Source organism: Bos taurus, chromosome 5 (genome assembly GCF_002263795.3).
Source record: "Bos taurus isolate L1 Dominette 01449 registration number 42190680 breed Hereford chromosome 5, ARS-UCD2.0, whole genome shotgun sequence".
Taxonomy (NCBI): Eukaryota; Metazoa; Chordata; class Mammalia; order Artiodactyla; family Bovidae; genus Bos; species Bos taurus.
Window position 1 is genome coordinate 50,836,018 of NC_037332.1, and position 19,453 is coordinate 50,855,470.

General features: G+C 44.0%; 1 protein-coding gene across 4 annotated transcripts in view; it reads left to right on the forward strand.

Moving 5' to 3' along the window:
* Nucleotides 1-19,453, forward strand: part of PPM1H (protein phosphatase, Mg2+/Mn2+ dependent 1H) — a 307,659-nt gene that overhangs the window by 201,581 nt on the left and 86,625 nt on the right. For all 4 annotated transcript variants that reach the window (XR_009494420.1, XM_059886719.1, XM_059886720.1 and 1 more), the window contains exon 5: nucleotides 5,584-5,668. Coding sequence is in view for 3 of the 4 variants with exons in the window: in XM_059886719.1 (XP_059742702.1) it covers nucleotides 5,584-5,668 (85 nt within the window). In the remaining variant the exon portion in view is untranslated. The remainder of the gene's footprint in view (nucleotides 1-5,583; nucleotides 5,669-19,453) is intronic.

Sequence of the window (19,453 nt, forward strand, 5' to 3'; positions counted from 1 at the left end):
GCCTCTAAACCAAAACTTGGGGGTTAAGAAGGTGGAAAGTGAGTGCCCAGGCAGAGAGGCAGAAAGACAGAGTGGCAGTTCACAACCACACAGGAGGTAGAGAGGAGTCTGAGAGGGGAGTATCCTGGGAGGCCAGAGGGCAACCAGGAAGGAGGAGTGTCCCGGAAGTCAGGGTCAGGAAGGACCCACAGATGCTGCCTGGTGAGTGGGGAATGAAGTCATGCCCAGTAAGTTCAGCAGCAAAGAGGCTACTTAGAGACTCATGAGGGTAGTCAGGTATAGAGAGGGGCAAGGCATGAGTTTACCTGTTTTTAAGGGATCAGTAGGAGATGTGGGCGGAGAGACCTTGAATGTAGATTCTGTGTGTCATTTTTTGTGTGTTTGGCTTAAATCTCCTGTAGAAGATTACAATTTTTAAACATCCTCATTATTTAATTTTAAGATTCTTTAACAGATCACAGCAAAGCTCATTATAAAACTGTTACAGTGTCTTCAAAGACTTGATAAAATACACAGAATTGCTCCTTTTGTTTTCTATATTTCCATTAGTTGCAGAAGGAGTGGGGTTAAGATGACGTTTATTTCCCTTCTCCTTTGTTGTTTTTTTTTAACTTTTATTTTATTTTTAAACTTTACAATATTGTATTAGTTTTGCCAAATATCAAAATGAATCCGCCACAGGTATAACCTTTGTACGGATCTGCATCTCCATGTGTAACTGACACACCAGGGGCTCAGTTGTGTGCTGTAGTGTCTTATTCAAGAAGATATTAAAGGAAAATAAAAAACAAACAACGTGTAAACCCTCATTTCCCAAGAAAGGAAAAAGATGCTGGAAGTGGGTTTCACATGAGCAGAGTAATATTTGTTTGGTTTTGGTTTCAATTTTGTTTGAATTTAATCACAAAGTGTTTTGAGCATGGTTTTGAACCATGAACAGAGCCAGTAGAGGGAGAGGTTGGGAACACAGAGGGAATTACTGATGTAAGGCAGGCCCTGGGGTTGGGAGTGATGGGTGGACTCACCTAATCAGCAGGAGGAGAAGGAAAGATGGCAGAGGGAGCAGATGTCCAAGTGAAGTCCCCTCTCAGTGCGGTGACATCCGCCCACTTTCCTTGTGTAAGCAAACACCTGCTGCCTCCTCGTTCTGTTCTCTTCCTCCCTCAGATTCAAGGCGAAGCTCCTCCTAAGTTCTCTCATCCATTGTTTTCTTTTTTTCTAATTGGAGTTTCGTTGCTTTACAGTGTTGTTTAGTATCTGCTGTACAACGAAGTGAATCAGCTATAAGTATACATTCATCTCTTCTCTCTTGGACCTCACTCCCACTCCCCCATCACACTCCCCTTTGTCATTGTTGTCCAGTCATTCAGTCGTGTCTGACTCTTTGCGACTTCATGGACTGCAGCACACCAGGCTTCCCTGTCCTTCACTATCTCCCTGAGTTTGCTCAAACTCATGTCCATTGAGTCTGTGATGCCATCCAACTATCTCATCCTCTGTTGTCCCCTTCTCCTCCTGCCTTCAATCATTCTCAGCATCAGGGTCTTTTCTAATGAGTCAGCTGTTCACATCAGGTGGCCAAAGTATTAGAATTTCAGCTTCAACATCAGTCCTTCCAATGAATATTCAGAACTGATTTCCATTAGGATGAACTGGTTTGATCTCCTTGCAGTCCAAGGGACTCTCAAGAGTCTTCTCCAACACCACAATTCAAAAGCATCAATTCTTCAGTGCTCAGTTTTCTTTATGGTCCAGCTCTCACATCCACACATGACTACTGGAAAGACCATAGCTTTCATTAGACGGACCTTTGTTGGCCAGGTAATGTCTCTGCTTTTTAATACACTATTTGTCATAGCTTTTCTTCCAAGGAGCAAGAGTCTTTTCATTTCATGGCTGCAGTCACCATCTGCAGTGATTTTGGAGTCCCCCAAAATAAAGTTCGTCTCTGTTTCCAGTGTTTTCCCATTTATTTGCCATGAAGTGATGGGACTGGATGCCATGATCTTCATTTTTTGAATGTTGAGCTTTAAGCCAGTTTTTTCACACTCTTCTTTCACTTTCATCAAGAGGCTCTTTAGTTCCTCTTGTCTTTTTGCCATAAGGGTGGTGTCATCTGCATATCTGAGGTTGTTGATGTTTCTCCTGGCAATCTTGATTCCCTGGGTCCCACTCCCTAGGTCGTCACAGAACACCGAGCTGAGCTGCCTGTGCTATATAGCACGTTCCTGCCAGCTGTCTATCTTATGCGTGGCAGTGTCTATGTGTCAAACCCAGTCTCCCAATTCATGCCCCCCCTCTCCCCAGGTCGATACATCTGTCCTCTGTGTCTCTGGCTCTGTTCCTGCCCTGCAAATGTGTTCATCTCTACCATTTTCTAGATTCCACATATATGCATTACCAAATGGTATTTTTTTCTCTTTCTGACATACATCACTCTGTACGAAAGACTCTGAATCCACACACATCTCTACAGGTGACCCAACTTCCTTCCTTTCTATGGCTGAGTAATATTCCACTGTATATATGCACCACATCTTCTTTATCCACTCATCTCTCATCTGTTCTTATATTCAATTAATATTCATGGGGCTCCTGCTAGGTGACAGGCACGATGTCAAGCATTTGGAATATAATAGAACCAAATGGAGCAGGCCCCCCTCCTGACACTTAAGTCCTGGAGGAGGCTCTTCCACGTCTGGTTAGACATTTGTTGGCTCCTCCCCACAGGCCACACTGAATGACACCCCAGACTCCACTTTCTCTGCCTTCCTCCTCTTCCTCATTGTCTTTTACTTCCCTCCCGGCTATCCACCTGTCTAGTCTGAGCCTGGAAGCTGGATTCAGGGGCTGTGTAGGAAAAGGGAAAGAAAAGAGTTAAGAATAGCTTCCAGGAAAAATTTGGGAACAGAAGATTGCCGTGGGAATTTGCTGCCGAATGCCTTTTGCTCTAGTCCCTCATGTTCTCAGAGCCCTTCTTGCTACTTCAAAATTAGGCCCTGTACTGCTTTTCTAGATTCCACATGTGTGCAATGTACAATATTTATTTCTCTCTTTCCAACGTACTTCGCCATGTACAGATGAAGCTATTTGCAAACCAGAAATAGAGAGACAGATGTAGAGAACAAAAGAATGGACACCAAGGCGGGTAGGGGGCGGGTGAGATGAATTGGGAGATTAGGAGACTGACATATATACGCTACTATGTATAAAATAGACAGCTAATGAGAACCTTCTGTGTAGGACAGGGAAAAGAAAGTACAATCTGTTTAGAGGACATATATTAACCTTAAAAATGCATTCCAATATACATTAGGTACAGACAAATACTGTTTGATTTCACTTATATGAGATGAAATTCAAAGTCAGAAAGTTCATTGGTAGATGCCACGGGAATGGTGGGGTGGAGGTGGGTGGGAAGGGGAAATGGGGAATCAGTGTTTAATGGGGCAGAGTTTCAGTTTAGAAAGGTGAAAAATTCAGGAGATGGATAAGGCTGAGAGTTGCACAATAATGTGAATATACTTAGTGCCGCCGAACTGTACAGTCAAATAGTTAAAATAGTGTGTTTTATATTATGTGACTTTTACCACAATAAGAAAAAAAAAAATATTGGGCCCTATCCTTGACATTCCTGACCCCTTATTTCAAGTTCTCCAAGTTTCTCCATCCTCTATCAAAACTCCTCCTCTCTCATTACAGTTATTCTCAGCTGTTAAGTAGGACAAAGACAATTTCAATTAACTCACACTGATTTGTGAATGGTTGGTATCACCTTTCTTGAGGTAGGGGGAGGTGGTTGCATTTTACAAGTGACTCTGGGTTTATAGCAAGGAATCTTTACTCTGTCCTATTTTTTGGCAGCATAATAAAATAAGTGAAGTGTGTATTTCAGCATGAGGCATCCTCTCCCCAGGGTCAGTCTCCCCAAACTTCTCCATTTCCTTACCACTTCCACCATTTTCCTCCTGGATCCATAAATTCTCTAACACCCCCAAGATTTTTGTCGTCACCTCCTCCTTTGCCTGCCCCCCTATGACAGAGCAACTGGGCACAGGTGGTGAGGGGGAGGGGGAGGGGGAGGGGGAGGGCAGCTGCAGCCCTTAATAGGGATTGTTTCCAAGTCAGGGACTGCCTGCCTCTGCAGCGGGAGTAAGGGGTGCCAGGGGCTTGTTGGCACAAAGAATGCAGCCTCCCCGTGTCAACGAGACATCCACCTGGAGCTGAGCTCATTGATGGCATTCCCCATGCCTGTGGGCTTTCACAGAGAAGTGTGTTGGGTCAGCAGGTCTCTGGCTCCCTGATACTGGGGAGCTTTGGAGTTCAAATAGAATGCAGTTCCCCCAGCCACTTGCTTTTGTTGTAGAAATGGCAGCCTTCCACCACAGCAGATCGATATTTGGGAAGTAAGTGCTGCAGGGACTACTGCAGAACAAGGCCTGAGCACAGGAGGCTCCACGGGAAGAGCTTAGGGAAAGTTGCTATCGATCGATCCTGTATCCTCTCCTTTAGATGTCAGCTTTGGGGAGATCTGTTTTCCCAAAAGTCCTGGAGTCAGCAGTAGCTCTTGGGCACATTTTTGGGAGTTTGTGAATTTCCTGAACTTTGAGATGACAGTGGTTTTCCCTGGACCCAAGATGTTACCCTAGAAACTCAGGAGTCTAGGTCAGCTGCTCTCAGATTTTAATGTGCCTCCAAATCCCCTGGGAATCTTATGACACTGCAGATTCCAGTATAGGAAGTCTGTGGGGAACCTGAGAGTCTGCACTTCTAACTAGCTCTCAGGTGAGGCCTGTGCTGCTGGTCCGCAGATACTTTGAGTAACGAACACTTGGAACTGCCCTGTCGACTACTTCAAGCACTAGCCCACTTGTGACTGCTTAACTTAAAGCTAAATTAATTACAGTGAAATAAAATGAAATATTCAGTTTCTCAGTTTGCACTGCATGCATGCATGCTAAGTCGTTTCAGTCATGTCCAACTCTTTGCAATTCTATGGACTATATAGCCCGCCAGGCTCCTCTGTCCGTGGGGATTCTCCAGGCAAGAATACTGGAGTGTGTTGCCATGTTCTCCTCCAGGCGATCTTCCTGACCCAGGGGCTAAACCCACGTTTCTTATGTTTCCTGCATTGGGAGATGGGTTCTTTACCACTAGCGCCACCTGGGAAGCCGCTCAGCTTGCAATGACCATGATTCAAATGCTCAGTACCCACATGGGGCTGCACAGATTAAGGCACACATTTTAAGGATCATAGGAAGTTCGCTTGGAGGGCATTAGCCTAGAGTGAGCCTCTGTGCATCATTCATTGATCCATCCATTTATTCATTGAGCATCTGCCATGTGCCAAATGGTATGCTTGGTGCTGGGCATTAAACTAGCAGAAAAGAGAATGTCGTGCTCTTAGAGATATCTACAGTATGGTGAGGGCTCCAGAGTTGGTTACACTGAGCTTTGCTGTGCAGGTTGGAGGAACAAAGGTCCCCTGAGAGTTTCATGTGTGTTCTCAACCAAGCTGTGGAGTCATCTCAAAATCACAGTGCTTATGAGATTGGCTGCTGACATGCCTTTTCACCCTTTCAGGGCCATAATCATCAGAAACGGAGAAATCATCCCCATGTCTTCGGAGTTCACCCCTGAGACCGAGCGCCAGCGACTGCAGTACCTGGTAAGTGCCGCCTGGGTCTGGCAGAGCGCCGTGGCATCGGGGATGGCGTCAGAGCTGTTTTGGAGGAACACATTGCTATTGACATGGGAGCAGACCCACAGCAGTAAAATGGCATATGGCATTAACTCCCCCCACCCCACACGCACCTCCTGGATCACACATCCTGGCTCCGTGTGTGACGATACATTCCACCTCTGTGAATTTATTATGGTGGCTGGTTTTCTTCCATCTGTGACCAATCAAAGACACAGCATGCTCTGTTTCTTTTAATGATTTGGTATGTACAATATGAAGCATGGTATTAAAGAATGTGGATACCTTGTCCCCCGGCCTGCCACCCACTTTAACTCAAAGGGTACAGATGAGTGTTAATCTCATATGAGGAGGAGGCAGCCCCAGAAACCCGATGACACCCCATGACTTCATGCTCCGATACAAAGTCTCAGGGGCCCTTCAGGAGAAATGCAGGTGTCCGAAAATCTGTGTCTAACCTGAAAATAGATTCTCCACGTAGATCCCACTCTTTGGAGTAAAATTATGAGCAGGTTCTAGGAGGGCCGTTTGGTTTTTCAGATCTTGAGAATTTTTGCTTCATTGAAGATTTGAGTTTTCTGGAAAACGGAGTAAATGTCCTACCCTCATATCCCAGCCGTAGGGCATTAGGCTTATGATCTCAGTCCCATGATGATGGTCATGATCCAGGACTGCTTTGCAGTGGGCATCTTGGGGACCAACTGCAAATATAGTCTGTGGATGATATATTTTCTTGCCAGTTGGCTTTCTTTTTAGATAAAAGGCTAAGGTAGTGACCTTCTGCTCTTAGAAAAGAATTGATGCAGCCTACTCTGAAAGGAACTCATTTATGTCTCTTAATTCTGGCACATGGGAATAAGGTCAGGACTTGATGACTTTGGTTGACTTAGCAAGAAGCTGTGTGAAAGTGAGAATCGCTCAGTCGTGTCTGACTCTTTGCAACCCCATGGACTGTAGCCTGCCAGGCTCCTCTGTTCACGGAATTCTCCAGGCAGGAATACTGGAGTGGGTTGCCATTCCCGTCTCCAGGGGATCCTCCTGATTCAAGGATTGAACCTGGGTCTCCTGCATTGCAGGCAGATTCTTTACCATCTGAGCCACCAGGGAAGCCCAAGACGCTGTGTAGAAGCCCAAGAAGCCCAAGCTTCCCTCAGTTCCCATGACTGTGTTGTGTTGGTTTTACTCAATAGCTGAGCTCTGTTGATTTGGGTGGTTAACCTGGTCCACAAGACAGTAGGAATCTAAAGCCGAAGTAAAAGCTTTTCTTCATTCTTTTACTATTATTTTTGAACCCATCTGTTGCTGTTTACAAGCTAATAAACTTGAATCTTTCTGGGCAACCCAGATGTTAGAGCGCTTCACTTTGTCTGTCTGTCTTGGCAGGGGGAAGGGACCAGCAGCAGGATCTCACCCTGGCCCCATCCTCACTCACCTGCTGGCTGGCTGTGTTGCTGTGAGGGTCCTTCCAAGTAGAGTTCACAACAGCCAGCCTCCCTGCCACCTGCCTGCCTCTCTCCAGCCCATCTTCCACAAAGCCTCCAACATGATCTTCACACTTCACACTTCTTTCCCTGAAACCCTTTGGCTCCTCACAGGGTACAGACGGCAGACTCAAAATCAGGTGTCCCACCCACCTCTCCAGCATCATCTCACCATTGCCCCCACCTCTGACAGGGTATGCTGTGGGCTGTGGCCATGGAGAACCATCTTCCATTTCCAAGACACACCGTGATCTCTCCGACCTCTGTGCCTTTGGAAATAAGCTCTGCCTGGATAGCCCTTCCCCGCTTCTCTGCCAGGAAAACTCCTCCTTATTTTTTGAGACCCCAGAATAAATGTCACTTCCTCCAGGGCGTGTCACCTCCCCCTCTCGGGGGGCCAGTCCCCAGTGTGTGCCTCGCGCTGCGTGGAAGCCCGTAGTGTGGCTGTCACCGTGCAGTATTTTATTGTTTATTCCATATTCTGTCTCCCCTCTTCCAGACTGAGCCTTTGGGAGGCAGGCCCCTTACCTTAGACATCTTACCTTGTTGTTACCTAACACAGAGCTGATATTGATCAGGATTTGTTGACTAAAGCGTTCATATTGATGTCTGGATCATTATCCAAGCACCAAGCACTCCCCACCCTCCCCCAACACCCCTCACAGCAGGCAGTGTGCCTTCGTGCCCCCCTGCCCCACCAAGCCCCACCCTGTCCTCACCACCTCCGTGCTTCTTAGTAAAAACCATTTCCTGTTTTCCTGCTGAAGGCGATGAGTAAGAGCGGATTCACTTACGTATTTTGAAATACTTTCACCTTTTTTTGCGTGGCAAAAAATGGTACCAAGAGCTTAAAACATTAACTTTTCTGGAGGGAGGGGAGTGCTGACCTTGTTCAGAGTGGGATTCCAGTGTCAGTGGTCTGCCTTGGGACGGTTGGAATAAGATGTGTGTGACTTCAGAGCTCAGCCCTGTCACATGACTGTCTGTGATTTCTAGAATGTCCTTCACTGGTCCCCAGTTTCATTGTCAGGAATGGGCACAGAGAACACCAGGAGGCGGGTGTGAGGATGAAATGAAATAATAAATGCAGAAGTTTTCGTGGCACATGGTTCTCATCTGCTTACTGTTGGGTGAATCAAAGTCTTGCCACTTCAGATTCTTCTGGCCTGTAAACCACAGTGATACTGCCCCTTTATTTTTATTTAAGAATCACTCCTAATGTTCCCAGAAGTAATGTGTAATTGACTCTTGCATAAACAGTGGACACTCTTAGCCCACAGAACTGAGTCTAATATCTGAATTTCTAAGGGTGAGAATACGGTCTCCATTCTTTTTCATCCTAGCTGCTAAACCATACAGGCTTCTCTACATGGAAATTACACCTAAAACTTGTCTTCCCAGACAATGGGCGTGTACATGACCAAAACATAAAATATCCTGGTTGCCCAACTTCCTGTTCTGTCAGGAGTCTAGGAATGTGTGCTTTGAAATGAACAAATCCATGAATAATATTCACATGGTCTGTGATGCAAATCTTTGTGGTGAAGCATTTGAGAGAACTAGGGGCCTAGTAGTGTAAAATAAACTTGTGGTCAAATCTTTACCATACTTTAGAGAATTGGGAGGTTTATAGCATAAAATCTTGAAAATACTATCAATTGTGAGAGGAAAACACAAGTGTGATGTGGACTTCTCTCAGCCCAGCCCAGGCAAGTGCTGTGTGACCTTGGGTTTCTCACACAATGTCTCTGAGTCTCCCTTTCTCCTGAGTGAAATGGGTAGGAATACTTCCCTTGAAATATCCATCCCATGTCCTGAGATCACAATAAAAAGTCATCTCAAGGGCCTTCCCTGTTGGCTGAGTGGTGAAGAACCCGCCTGCCAATGCAGGAGACCCAGGTTTGACCCCTGATCCGGGAAGATCCCACATGCTGTGGAGCAACTAAGTCCCTGCACACGACTGTTTGTGCTCTAGAGCCCAGGAGCCTCAACTACTGAGCCCACTCGCCACGACTACAGAAGTGCCCACGCCCTACAGCCCATGCTCCACAGTGAGAGAAGCCGCCACAGTGAGAAGCCCGAAACTAGAGAGTAGCACGGCGCCTAGAGCGTGGTCCCGGCTCTCCGCAACTAGAGAAGCACCCACACAGCAGCAAGGTCCTACCATGGCCAAAAATAAAGCAAATATAGAAAATTATTTTAAAAAGCCATCTCATGATAATACAAAATACAATATATACATTATAATTTCAGGTTACAATCTAATCCTACCCGTTTATTTTGGGGAACATCAGTTGGCTTGAACTAATTGTAAAACATTTTAATGCAGTGAGGGCTGTTGTATCCTTTACATGATCTAAACGAGTTAGTATGTTGCTGGAAAGTTTACAATGTATTCCTTATTCTTAGGTCAAATCAAATTTTATTGTCATTATGTCTAAAGAAACATTTATGAGAGAATCTCGAAAACTTCTAGGTCCCTTGAGACTTGGTTTGAGCAGATGACTGCAGTCCCAGGGCTGTTTGACTTGCAGAACTGGTTAATGATTTTCTTGGGGGTGGGGAGAGTTCAGAGCCCTTTGTGCATGAACTGTTTTGATCCACGTCGAACAGAAATGTTCTTGGTATGCACAGTCCAGACGTCAGGGGTTATGGAACTGGAAGCAGATTACAAGATGATGGATGTGGCAGGCACGTTAATTTTGTTTGGTCTTGCATCACGACCTCAGAGGGCCCTTCATATAGCTCTCCGGGTAACATGAACTTTATTCCGTAGATTCTTAGGCTGGGTGATTAATCAAGCAGGCTTGAGGGTTTGACGTGTTCACATGGAATGTGGCAGGTGTGCGAGGGAGGGGGTCAGGGGCCATGCACTTCTGCCCCCCAGCAGCCGGGGAGAGCTGATGATCATAGTCACAAATAAGCCTTGCTCTTTTCTCACTGGGCTTTTTTTTTTTTTTTTTTTTTTTTTTTTAATGTTTCCAGGGTGATTGAAATAAAATATTTTACGGGGTCCACCAAGCTGGACAGAATGTTCTGGTGGAGTCAGGACCCACATCGGAGGGAAAGCAGTCTGGTTTAGGGGCATTTCTCAGCAGAGTTTACTGCTCTGATACTATAGTCTCCAGGAAATCACCCCACTCTTGCTTCAGGTGACAGCCAGAAACAGATCTCCCTCTACGGGGGACCTCTACAGCCCTGAGGTGTGAGACTAACAGCTTCCCCTCCATTCTGCCGAGACGGAACTCTGATGTGATTACATTAAGATGTGCTGGTATCATCAGACCTCCCAATAATGTACGTCTGTCCTTGTAGATAATCCAAGTCGGCAGCTGTTTATCATCAAGGGCAGTGTGCAGAGGAGATGAAAGTGGGTTTCAGATGCACATTGGGTGCACACAAGTGCAGCATTATCTTCGGTGACTGCTGACGGTGTCCTTGGACCTGCCCCCAGCTGTCTATACCGAGTCTGATTCAATTTGCCTGCCATTTTCCCTAGTACTGAACTGGGAAAGGTCTCAAGGGGACAACACTGTGCCTCTTAGTTCTCTGGGATTTTTCACACTCAAGAAGTAGATTGCTTAAGCTTGTGCCTGCTTTTAAGACAAGAGGCTATAATTGGAAAGGTCAAGTGCACTAGTGAGTAAAAATGGCTGTCCCACCACCTCCACATGGCCCTTAACCTTGAGTTCGTGTATGCTCAGTCCGACTCTTTGCGACCCCATGGACTGTAGCCCACCAGGCTCCTCTGTCTGTGGAATTTCCTAGGCAAGAACACTGGAGTGGGTTTCCATTGCCTTCTCCGGGGGATCTTCCTGATCCAGGGATCAAATCCACGTCTCCTGCATTGGTAGGCAGAGTCTTTATCATTGAGCCATCTGGGAAGCCCCATTAACCATGAGAGCAAGGTATAAAGCTGGGAGCCTGGCTGCAGTCACAGCGAGAGAACTTACCTCCATTTCGCTTTGCCTGATGTCTGAGTCAGGGACGGACGCACTCCAACCCCTTCTCTCGCCCCATCTAACCCCCCTTTTGCAAAACTACATATGTTTCAAAATCTTGAATTAAAAAAAAAAACAATGGCAGGCTAAAGTGGTTGACATTTTTCATATTTACTATAGGTTCCATTGATCACATAGGCATCATGAAGAAGCCAGAATTTTAGAGCATGAAACTGACACCGCCCAGGGCTGCAAAGGCAGAATTTATATTCAGCTGCCCTTGGAGCACAGCTTGGCTTCAGGGAAGACTCTGAAGACATTAACCATGATAATTGAAGCTCACCACTTCTAGAGCCAGATTTTTTTAATTAATATAAATGGATGTCTGTTTTTTTCTAGGTTAGGACAAGTCAGAGACTCGGTGTGGAGGCATTCTGAATCTACTATGCATATCTAAGAAATGAATCCCACACGCTGAGCAAAATCATCATGAGAATGAGTTCCTACATTTTCTTCTTTAAAAAAAAATCCATCTTGCTACATATACATAATCTTTAGCCTCTTTAGTCCTTGTCCCCTGAAATATTCTGAATAAAAACTTGGGCACATGATTCCAATATGTATTACGTTCAGACAACACTGTTTGATTCCACTTATACACGGTACCTAGGATAGTCAAGTTCATAGTGTCAGAAGGTACATTGGTAGATGCTGGGGAGGGGAGGGGGAATGGGGGATTAGGGTTTAATAGGGACAGAGTTTCAGTTTGGGAAGGTGAAAATTTGGGAAGATGGGCGATGGTGAGACTTGCCCCATAATGTGAATGAACTTAGTGCCACTGAACTGTATAGTTAAATGTGGTTAAAATAGTGTGTTTTATATGTTATGACTTTTACCACAATAAAAACATATGGATAAAAAAAAGTTGGTCACTGAAAGCCAGAGCCATCTGCCCATGAGGTCCTTAAGAATTGATCTTAGTGTAAGGAAGCAAGATAATGTCATACATCCTTCAAGTACATTAAAGTTTTTTTTTTTTTTTTTTTTTGAAGAAAATTTGTTTTTTATTCATGTCACAACTTAAGATTTCATATCTTTTATCATTGATGTTTTTAGCTTTTCTAATACTTTGTTTTTATTTATTTTTATCAATGCTTGGCATTATCTGCAGTTTTAAAAACTTTCCAGCCATTAACTCATTAAATATTTGTTCTCTATCATTTATCACATTCAATCTTCTCAAACTGCTCTTAAATTTACATTGAGTCAACTTAACCTATCTTTGTTTCTATGGCTTTTTTTTTTAATTTTATTTTATTTTTAAACTTTACATAATTGTATTAGTTTTGCCAAACATCAAAATGAATCCACCACAGGTATACATGTGTTCCCCATCCTGAACCCTCCTCCCTCCTCCCTCCCCATACCATCCCTCTGGGTCGTCCCAGTGCACTAGCCCCAAGCATCCAGTATCGTGCATCGAACCTGGACTGGCAACTCGTTTCTTACATGATATTTTACATGTTACAATGTCATTCTCCCAAATCTTCCCACCCTCTCCCTCTCCCACAGAGTCCATAAGACTGTTCTATACATCAGTGTCTCTTTTGCTGTCTCGTACACAGGGTTATTGTTACCATCTTTCTAAATTCCATATATATGCGTTAGAATACTGTATTTATGTTTTTCCTTCTGGCTTACTTCACTCTGTATAATAGGCTCCAGTTTCATCCACCTCATTAGAACTGATTCAAATGTATTCTTTTGAATGGCTGAGTAATACTCCATTGTGTATATGTACCACAGCTTTCTTATCCATTCATCTGCTGATGGACATCTAGGTTGCTTCCATGTCTTGGCTATTATAAACAGTGCTGCGATGAACATTGGGGTACACGTGTCTCTTTCCCTTCTGGTTTCCTCAGTGTGTATGCCCAGCAGTGGGGTTGCTGGATCATAAGGCAGTTCTATTTCCAGTTTTTTAAGGAATCTCCACACTGTTCTCCATAGTGGCTGTACTAGTTTGCATTCCCACCAACAGTGTAAGAGGGTTCCCTTTTCTCCACACCCTCTCCAGCATTTATTATTTGTAGACTTTTGGATCGCAGCCATTCTGACTGGTGTGAAATGGTACCTCATAAATATGCTTTGAGAAAGGTAGATAGGATTCAGTGAGGTTTATTAGGGCAAAACCTTAACTGTCTATAAAATGTGTTCTGTGCTTCAGTTGCTTTATCTGTGAAATAGGACAATTGCAGGACCCTCACAGGATAGGGGTGAGGATTAATGAGTTAATATTTGTAGTGCTTTCAGGAGGACCTAGATCAGAGACAAAATAAAATTTCTTAGTTTTTAAATGTAACTATATAAAGAACTTTTTCATGGCCCCCCTGCCATTGGGACTACTGTGGTCTTTTATAATTTCTCAATTCCATTTGCTTATGCAAAGGGAAGGGACTTGGCTTCCCTGGTGGCTCAGACGCATCTGCCTGCAATGTGGGAGACTCGTTTGATCCCTGCGTCGGGAAGATCCCCTGGAGAAGGAAGTGGCAACCCACTCCAGTACTCTTGCCTGGAAAATCCCATGGACGGAGGAGCCTGGTAGGCTACAGCCCGTGGAGTCACAAAGAGTTGAACACAACTGAGCGACTTCACTTTCCTTTTCTTTTTTGCTGACATGAGTTGTTCCCCCTACAAGTGAATGCCTTTCCACAGAATTTTACTTGGGAATAAAAAGCAGTAGGCATATGAATATGGAAACCTTGTGTGTTTTATTTAAATGAGCACTTTCACCCCTTATTCTATTCTTTAAACTGTTGTGGAATTGACAAATCTAGGCAATTTTGTTTAATATCTCTATTTGTATTCCAGTTTCCATGTGGCTCTTTTATCATAAGATCTCAGTTTTACAATTTTAAAGTTGATTTGGGGGAATGCTACTTCTCTCTGGCTGATAGTGTAGTCCCATGTCGAGATTTAAATGTGAACCTTCCTTGACATCCACATAAACCAGGCATAATTTTATTTAATATCCAGTTCTGTAACAGCTTATATATACAAGCTTGGTTTTTGCTACTTTGAGATTTTAAGGACAAATTAAGACAGAATTCTTTATGAAAGACTCCAATCCATACATATTTAGGTCTCAGTCATTTCACATTTTCCTTCATTTTTTTTTAACCTGAGGTAGAATATTCTCCTCTTGCATTGTACATCAGGTAGGCAGCCTTGGCTCTGGAATGGTCATCTCCTTTGACCATTTGTGTGACTGTTAGTGATCACTTGGGCTTGGCCAGCATCATTTTTTAATTTTTAAAAATCTATTTATTTGGCTGTGTCAAGTCTTAGTTGCTTCATGGCATGTGGGTTCTTAGTTCCCCAACTGGGTATTAAACCCATGTCCCCCACACTGCAAGGCAGATTCCTAACCACTGGACCACCAGGGAAGTCCTTTGGCTGACATTATTCATTTCATTTGTGACCCAGACTTCCTATATGGATAAATCATCCTGAAATTTAAAGGCTTCCAATACTCCTCTTGTATAATATGACAGGAGTTTTTCCCCTAGAAAAAGAGCTAGAAAGAGGAGATATTATTCAGTTTTTTAAGATTTATGTTAAACACTGAAAATCCTCATTTCAATAACTTGCTTTCGCATACTGAAGGGTCTAGAATATTTAAGAAGTTAATTCATATGGTGTTTTTCTAGTTAGAGGAGTTTACATTCCTGTCCTGGAATGCGCCTTCTCATTTCACACATGAGTGTTTATACGTTCCATATTCTGCTGATGGGAGTGGAAGTTGGAACAACTCCTTTGAAAAAGGATTTGGCCCAGCAATTCCACCCCTTGTTGTGTACCTAACAAAGTGTGTACCACTGTTTACACCAAAAGATGAGACTGTGCATAGCAGCACTGTTTGTAAGAGCCCAAGTTGGAAACTCTCCAAATGCCCACGGAGAGTAGAATGGATAAATAAACTTTGCACAGTCACAGGATGGAGTGAACAAGCTATAACTACATGCAGCAACATGGATAAATCTTTGCAGACTCAACTTCCAACCTATAGGATTCCATAGGACGGATAGAAACAGGCAAACACAGCTGGAAAGTCTGGGGCTAGTGCTTCCCTTGGGAGAAGCAGCAGGATTTGAACAGGGTCCTGACACTAGCATGCTGGTAAATGTTCAGTTGCTTAATCTGGATGCCAGCCACATGGTGTGTTTGATTTGTGAAAATTCACCCACCTGTACGCACATGTTCAGAGCACCCTACCATTTGTATATTTCTTTGAAAAGTTGGGTTTTTTAAAAGTGCTTTGGATTCATTTACTCTGATGTTGGGAAAGATTGAGGGCAAGGGGAGAAAGGGGCAACAGAGGATAAGGTGGTTGGATGGCATCACCGACTCAATGGTCATGAGTTTGAGCAAGCTCTGGGAGACCGTGAAGGACAAGGAAGCCTGGCGTGCTGCAGCCATGGGGTCACAAAGAGTCGGACAACAAGTGTGTATCACCCTTTGCAGGAGAGGACCTCCTGCAAGAGCTCACGGCCAAGCAGCAGGACAGGTTTTCCAGGAAGCCACACTTCTGCCTCCTGTCTGTCCCACACTGTTCTCTCCTAAGAGCCGCTCCAGGAGCCCCTGCTGCTTCCCACCTCCTTGCGTCCTGCTGCACTTGCCCCAAAGCCCTTACCTGACTAGCTCTTCAGATACTTTTCTGCCAGAGGAAAGCATAGGCAGAACACTGACATAAATTGCAGCGGTATTTTTTCAAATCTATCTGCTAGAGTAATGGAAACAAAAGCAAAAATGAACAAATGATACCTAATTAAACTTAAAAGCTTTTTCACAGCAAAGGAAACCATAAACAAAATGAAAAGACAACCTACAGGGTGAAAGAAAATATTGGCAAATGATATGACCGACAAGGACTTAATTTCTAAAATATGCAAACAGCTTACACAGCTCAGTATCAAGAAAACAAAACAACCCAATCAAGAAAAGGGCAGAAGACCTAAATAGACATTTTTTTCAGAGAAGGCGTGCAGATGGCCAACAGGCACATGAAAAACTGCTCAACATCACTCATCATCAGGGAAATGCAGATCAGAACTACAATGAGGTATCACCTTATTCCAGTGAGAATGGCGCTCATTAAAACAGCTACAAATAATAAATGCTGGAGAGGGTGTGGAGAAAGGGGGACCCTTCCACACTGTTGGTGGGAGTGTAAATTCATGCAGCCATTATGGAGAACAGTGTGGAAGTTCCTTAAAAAACTAAAAATAGAGTTATCATATGATCCAGCAACCCCACTCCTGGGAAAATATCTGGAAAAGACAAAAGCTCTAATTCAAAAAGATGCATGCACCCTAGTGTTCATAGCAGCATTATTTTAGTAGCAAGATGTAGAGGCAACCTCAGTGTCCACTGACATGAATGGATAAAGATGTGGTGCATATGTGTGTATATATATGTACATACACGGACACAACACACACACACGATGGAATATTAGTCATTAAAAAGAATGAAGTAATGCTATTTGCAGCAACATGGATGGACCTAAAGATTATCCTACTGGCTGAAGTAAACCAGACAGAAAGACAAATATCATATGATGCCACTCATATATGGAATCTCAAACATGATACAAACTTATTTACAAAACAGAAATAGATTCACGGATAGAAAACAAATGTATGGTTACCAAAGGGGAAGTGGAGGTGGGGGAGAGGGATAAATCACAAATTTGAGATTAACTTGTATATATACTGTGTGCATGCTAAGTAGCTTTTGTCATGTCTGACTCTGTGTGACCCTATGGACTGTAGCCTGCTAGGCTTCTCAGTCCATGTTCTCTAGGCAAGAATACCGGAGTCGGTTGCCATGCCCTCCTCCAAGGGGATCTTCCTGACCCAGGGATTGAACCTGAGTCTCTTATGTCTCCTGCATTGGCGGGCAGGTTCCTTACCACTAGCACCACCTGGGAAACCCCGTATATACACTACTATGTGTGAAATTAACAGTGAAGTCCTGCTATATGTATAGCACAGGAACTATATTCAGTATTTTGTAATAACCTATAATGGAAAAGAATCTGAAAAAATACATACACACATAACTGAATCACTTTGCTAAGACACTGTAAAGTGACTATACATCCATTAAAAAAATTTTTTTTAATTAAAAAAATTTTAAATAATGAACTTTTCAGATTTTCTCTGACCCTGCCCAGTGACCCCACTCTTTGTTCCTTACTCTTGAAGATAGTTCCATTCCCACCTATAAGCCTCCCTCATTCTCCCCCACTAGTGCATGAGCTCTGAGCAGAGGGGTCTCTTTTTTTAAATTCTTTGAATCCCCAACCCCTGGTACCCATACCTGCTGCTGCTGTTAAATTGCCTCAGTTGTGTCCGACTCTGTGCGAGCCCATAGATGGAAGCCCACCAGGCTCCCCTGTCCCTGGGATTCTCCAGGCAAGAACACTGGAGTGGGTTGCCATTTCCTTCTCCAATGCATGAGAGTGAAAAGTGAAAGTGAAGTCTCTCAGTCGTGTTCGACTCTTCCCGACCCCATGGACTGCATGCAGCCCACCAGGCTCCTCCATCCGTGGGATTTTCCAGGCAAGAGTACTGGAGTGGGGTGCCATTGCCTTCTCCGACCCATACCTGCAGGAGCTTATATATTAATTGCATGAATTCCATTGGCTGGATACCCCCCAAACCTGGCACAGTCCCCCTTATTGACTCTCACTATTCACAGGCAAGCTGATCACAAAGTGGCAGAAAGAAAATTTATTAAAAGAAGGAAACATTTTGTGTTCCTCAGCAGCAATTTTCAGTAACCTGGGGAACTACTATCTCAGTGTCTGCAGGAGGCCTGGTGCTCAGCCTCCTCCAGGACCCAGTATGTACATATCCCTCCCTGGGATCTGGATTCCTTTTTCCACTCCCTGTTTTCTCCCTGCCATGCCAGGATGCTCAGAGCTCTCCCCCATCCCAGGATGGTGGGGCTCAGGTCCATGTGCTCTGGAGCGAGACAGACCTGGGTTCAGGGATGCACTCTGCTCTAGTGAGACTTTCTGGAATGTTCCAGAAGGCCTCTCTTCTTCAGGTTGTCCTCTCCTGTTACGGCTCAGTCCCTCTGTGACTCGGAGACTGTCACTGAGATGGGACGGCTGTGTTTCTTCACAGGACTGTGCTCACCGGGCTCCTCTTCCCTTGATGCTGGTTTCTGCCCAGGACCAGAGAGGAGAGCAGCCAGAAGATGCTTGATCCTCCTGCCCCATCTCTGTAGCCTGCCATTTCTTGGCACAGTGATTACTCCAGCATCCTCTCCCTAGAGAAACTTCTTGTTTCTGGCCAGACACAACCATGTCTGGAAATGGATTCTCATTAAGTGGCAAGGATATGTTCTATTCTCTTTTTTTTTTTTTTTTTAAGCAAACCTGCACTCTCTAGAGTCCTTAAAAGGCTCTCGGCCACCTGCCTGTGGTTTTGCCAGGGCAGTGGTTACCAAGCCTTTTCCCCCAAGTGCCGTTTATGGTACACAGCCGAGCTCCAAATGTACCTCCACCCCCTCACTTTAGTTAGAAGCATTCAGTTATGCTTCCTTGAAGGAGAGCCTCAAAATTTAGGATAAATAGAGGTACAAAAAGAAGTCTATTGGGTTTTGTTTTTGTTTTTTTTAACATGGGGCAGGCTAGCACAATTGAAATTGGATTTTAGTGTAAAATATGTTTGTAGGTTTCTAGTCGGCATGCTTATTAGGAGGAGGAGAGGCAACATATTTAGATATCCTTAGGACTGTGGAATATCATGAAGTTTTCAATGGTAAACTGTATCCACATTCTTGAGAATTTACAGGAAGGTATCTAAAATTGTTAAATAAAAATGTTCTAAATCCAAAATATGTAATGTGCATCCAAGATTATAAATGCCATAGATCTTAGTTTTATCTTTTTCTAATGTTTGAAAGCTATGTTGTCTTACTTTATAAAGTAATAGTCACTGAAAGGTGACTGTGTAAAGCAGGTCAGAATGTTCTGTATTCATTCCTCTAGCAAATACTTAAGAGTCTTTACTGTGGTCAGTACTATGCTGGGCACTAGAGTGTAGCTGAGGTTTTAAAAATAATGAACATATTCAAGTGTATCTGGTATTACTTGCGTCACCATGCAGATGTTTCTAACATACATAAATCCAAATAGCGCCATCAAAGAGAAAAAGCTAAAATATATTCAGCCTAGCAGATAAATAAGGAATGTGTAGGAGAGTGTCGAGAATTTTCATTTTGCAGGTGGACCTGTGACCCTAATGTGTGCTTGC